General features: G+C 50.1%; 1 protein-coding gene across 1 annotated transcript; it reads right to left on the reverse strand.

Annotated features, from left to right (window-relative positions):
- Window positions 1–1,035: 1,035 nt before the first annotated feature.
- PG994_009921 (uncharacterized protein) lies at window positions 1,036–1,491 on the reverse strand (the record flags this gene model as incomplete). The annotated part of the gene is made up of 1 exon (XM_066861330.1): window positions 1,036–1,491. The coding sequence occupies one exon, from the start codon at window positions 1,489–1,491 to the stop codon at window positions 1,036–1,038; it is 456 nt and encodes a 151-aa protein (XP_066710440.1).
- Between the last annotated feature and the right edge of the window lie 2,224 nt (window positions 1,492–3,715).

Below are 3,715 nucleotides of genomic sequence, written 5' to 3' on the forward strand. Positions count from 1 at the left end.
CGGGCATAGGTAGTAGATAACCTTGGCTGGAGAGACACAACATTATTGACCGTATTTGTTCAACTCCTAAGGAGTAGTCTCACCGGTTCTCTTGGGTTTAGCCAATATAAGCTGATTGCTAAACCGATTCAAAAGTTGGGGGGCAGGAGGTGGCGGAGTATGGCGTCCAGGCCTGCATTATCGCTCATTCGGCAGATACTTGATTGGATGCCCGAAGTGAGAGTTTTGTGGATTTCAGCATGCAGCAGCTCCAATCAAGTAATATGGAGGGCGCGGGAAGAGTTCAGCCGCTGATTGTCTCTTTCAAGATCAGTTAAACGAAGCGCCGGGATATGCAAGCGCTTGTAACTATCGGATACATCGGCAGACGCTAGCGCTGAGGGAGACTGGACTGGACTGGATGTATTATCGCCGTATTGGGACAGTGTCCCGCCTCCCGAGGGGCATCTGGCGTGTGAGATTCTACCTACGTATACACGAGATATCCCGCATATCGAGCCTACTGGCACGCGCTGAAGGAGACGGTGCCCTGGATACAAGCGGATGATTCTGCCACGAGCTGTTGTGGTTAGCATGCCAAGTATAATAGCGAAGTCACAGCTTAATATGCGGTTTGTTTTTCCCAGCGTCATTTTTGCGAATGGTCCAGACAGAATCTTCTTCAAGATACTAGTCCTGCTCATTTCAAAGAAGCAATAAAGAGGTAACCTGATAGAGTCAGCATTAGAATCTCAACAAACCTTTGTACTCGCTGTCGAACGAAATCATGTCTTTGCTCCAAATCTTCAATCAGCTTATCAGATTCCTGCTCGCCCATCATCCCCTTCATTGTCACGAGCCATGACGCTTGCTTTGCCGCGTCCGTCCCTGTAGATGGCGTAGCAAGAAAAACGGCGCCGACCGTTGCCCACAGCACGTCACGATAACGACTGCCTTCTTGGGCCGCTCGAGAAATCGCCTAGTATGATTAGCTATGGCCCATCTCGGATCGTAAGTGCCTTACCTCTGCGAGTACAAGACCGCCAAAGCAGGATGCTACGAAGAGTAGGGGTCGGTCTTGAGTGTTTGGCCACGTTCTGCCTCTATTAAATCAAGGAGGTTATCGGCATGGCCCAGCAAGGTCTGGACTGGTGCATAGTAGAAAACTCTAGCGTTCCAGTCGTACGTGTAGATACGCGCCTCCGGGATCGCCGCCGAAAGCATGTCGCTGTCGCGTAGCCAGTGCACCTGCGTCCCGTTCTTGTCGAATATCCCTGTTCGAGGCGACTCGGTATCGAGGTCGTGGATCGCAATGACGCTGATACAATCAGTCCTGTTCTCTGCAGGGTGGAAAGGACGAACTCGATCGTGGTTGTGTCGGTGGTGCCCTCTGCAGGGACGAGCCGGTGAAGGCCCAGCCGTCGCTCCGTCAGCGGCGCTGCAATCGTAATGGCTGTCAGTAGGTTTGGCACTTGCGACGTCACGAATAAGTAACATACCGCGGGGTGGCATAGCGGGGTCAGAGCACCTCTCCTCGAGGCTTCTGGATGGCGGCGACCGACGACCAACTTGCGAATGGGTCTGTGACAGGAAAACTGTCAAGGGAAACGTCCAAGCACGTCTTCAAGCAGGTCGAAGTGATCGGGCTTGTGCTGGAGGGCTGAAAGGAAACAGGGCTGCAGACGAGGAGGGCGGCGACGGCGACTGGTCGTATCGCAACGCCACCCTCCTTCGTCTCGGGCTGCCCTCATGCTCTGATTCGCCGTAGTACGGCACGCTGAGCGGCCAAGCCCGTAGACATGGCCAAACTCAGCACTGTGAAGCACGAATAGCCCTCCATGTAATCCTATCAGGGAACTAGCATGTTTACCCTAGCTCCCTTGGTAGGTTACCGTCGTCAACGACGTGGGAGATAGCCTTCGCATCTCTTGGCAGTGCTAGCAGATAGCTTCATATCTGGGATCTCAACCATCTAAAGTTACGTAAAGCTGGGTTAGCAAGGTGGCAAAGCTCGCCTACGGAACCAAAATCCCAACCATTTCATGAACCTACAGAAAAAAGTGTGGCGCTATTCAAATGGTATTCAGGCGTGTTTTATGATATAGTTGTATGCATGTCGGCGGAGATAGCATTGAAAGAATTAACCAGATCTGCTCCGCGCCTTCACTTTTGCGAATACTACGGTTATTGTTCACGGCGAACAGACCACCCGTTCGTGATTGCTTAAGATACAAATTCGATCTGCGTCGAGAACTTGTGCTTCGACGCCGACCGTAGGAGACCTAACCTAACCATTGGGAGCTCGTGTTCTCCCGTTCTGTGAGAGGAAAGTGCAGCCTAGCCTTCGTCTTCAAATATGTGCTCTTTAGCGAGGGTCTGACATAGGTTATTGGCCTCTGTTATTATGGGTCTTACGAAGCATACCAATAGAGCTCCTTTCGCGACGATCCTGACCCCAGGTTTATTATGGCTGTCCAGTCAATGCTGGCCCATACAGTACCGTAGTCCGGGAATCGTCCTCTGCTCCAGTTACCAGGTTTCCGTTCAGGTGCTGCAATGTAAATAACCAGAACACTTAAGTGAACCCGGATGCGACAGTGAGATTGTGTGCCGAGACCTTTAGAGAACTACGACCCCAGCGTATGCTTCGGCACACGCCACGCATTAAGCGCCTGATGAAATTCGGTCATCGGAAGCTGCCCTTACGGTGGGCTACATTATGTTTGTCAACTGAACAGTTTCCGCGGATGCTGCGCCTTTGACCCCTGCGGATCGCCGTCCGGCTGTTCCACATCCGTGTTGCAGTCGGGAACAGTGTTTGTAACACGGACAGCCTCTCCGGCTCAGTCAATAAGCGCAACGCAGGATCCAAATTCCACCGCGGACTAGAGTTGGATTTGCGGAACCTTCTAGTCACGTGACTACCGCCGGGACACATCCCCACCAGAGAACTCTCTAGAAGCACTGTACGCGTAATGCCTATTCAGGAACATTCTCTCACTACGTGTATATAGACTACCTTTAGAAGCCGAGTACAGCTTCACTTAGTCACTCCTTTCTAGATCAAGAGCTAGCGCCAAAATACAGGTTAACACACTGTCCTCCTTTTGCTTCACAGTAGCAATAAATCTTACAACTAGCAATCGAGTCAATCAATAGTCCTTACTTCTGTGATACTTACTTCGACGGCTATATCGCCTCCTTCTAAACCCCCTGATATCAACACATTGGCAATAGTTATTAGAACAGTGGGGCCTTCGTCTGTGATAATTATACTAGCCATTTTCCTATTTTATAGGAAAGTCTCGCGGCGACATACTGGCCGAAATACTGCTGGTCCTGAAACCACCCCTTAGGCCAGCGGCATAGCGCCATATGGATTAAATCTATAATTTCATAGAGAGCTACCATGCTATGAGCCAGCAGTCGAGTTGGAGCAAATCCATCACCTATCCATCCCCTAGTATCCACAAAGTTAGCGAACCTACGCCACCGGGGTCGCATGTCCTTGCGTGTAGCGAACATTGTCCAGTACCTTCTATACACGTTACACTAAGTCCTTCTGGGCGGGCTTGTAAATACAAAGACGATGTGACGCGGTGGACCGGATTTTAAGTTAGTTTAGTTAATATTAAAATTAATAGAAGCACGATCGAAACGTTTATATTATACTGTCTCTGTTTCGTTTATACGGATAAGATAGCCACGCTTAAAAGTAGTATTTTTATAAGTATAA

The sequence above is a fragment of the Apiospora phragmitis genome (assembly GCF_038363925.1).
Source record: "Apiospora phragmitis strain CBS 135458 chromosome Unknown utg000010l:1.0-9815664.0:1.0-9183399.0, whole genome shotgun sequence".
In the NCBI taxonomy this organism is placed as follows: Eukaryota; Fungi; Ascomycota; class Sordariomycetes; order Amphisphaeriales; family Apiosporaceae; genus Apiospora; species Apiospora phragmitis.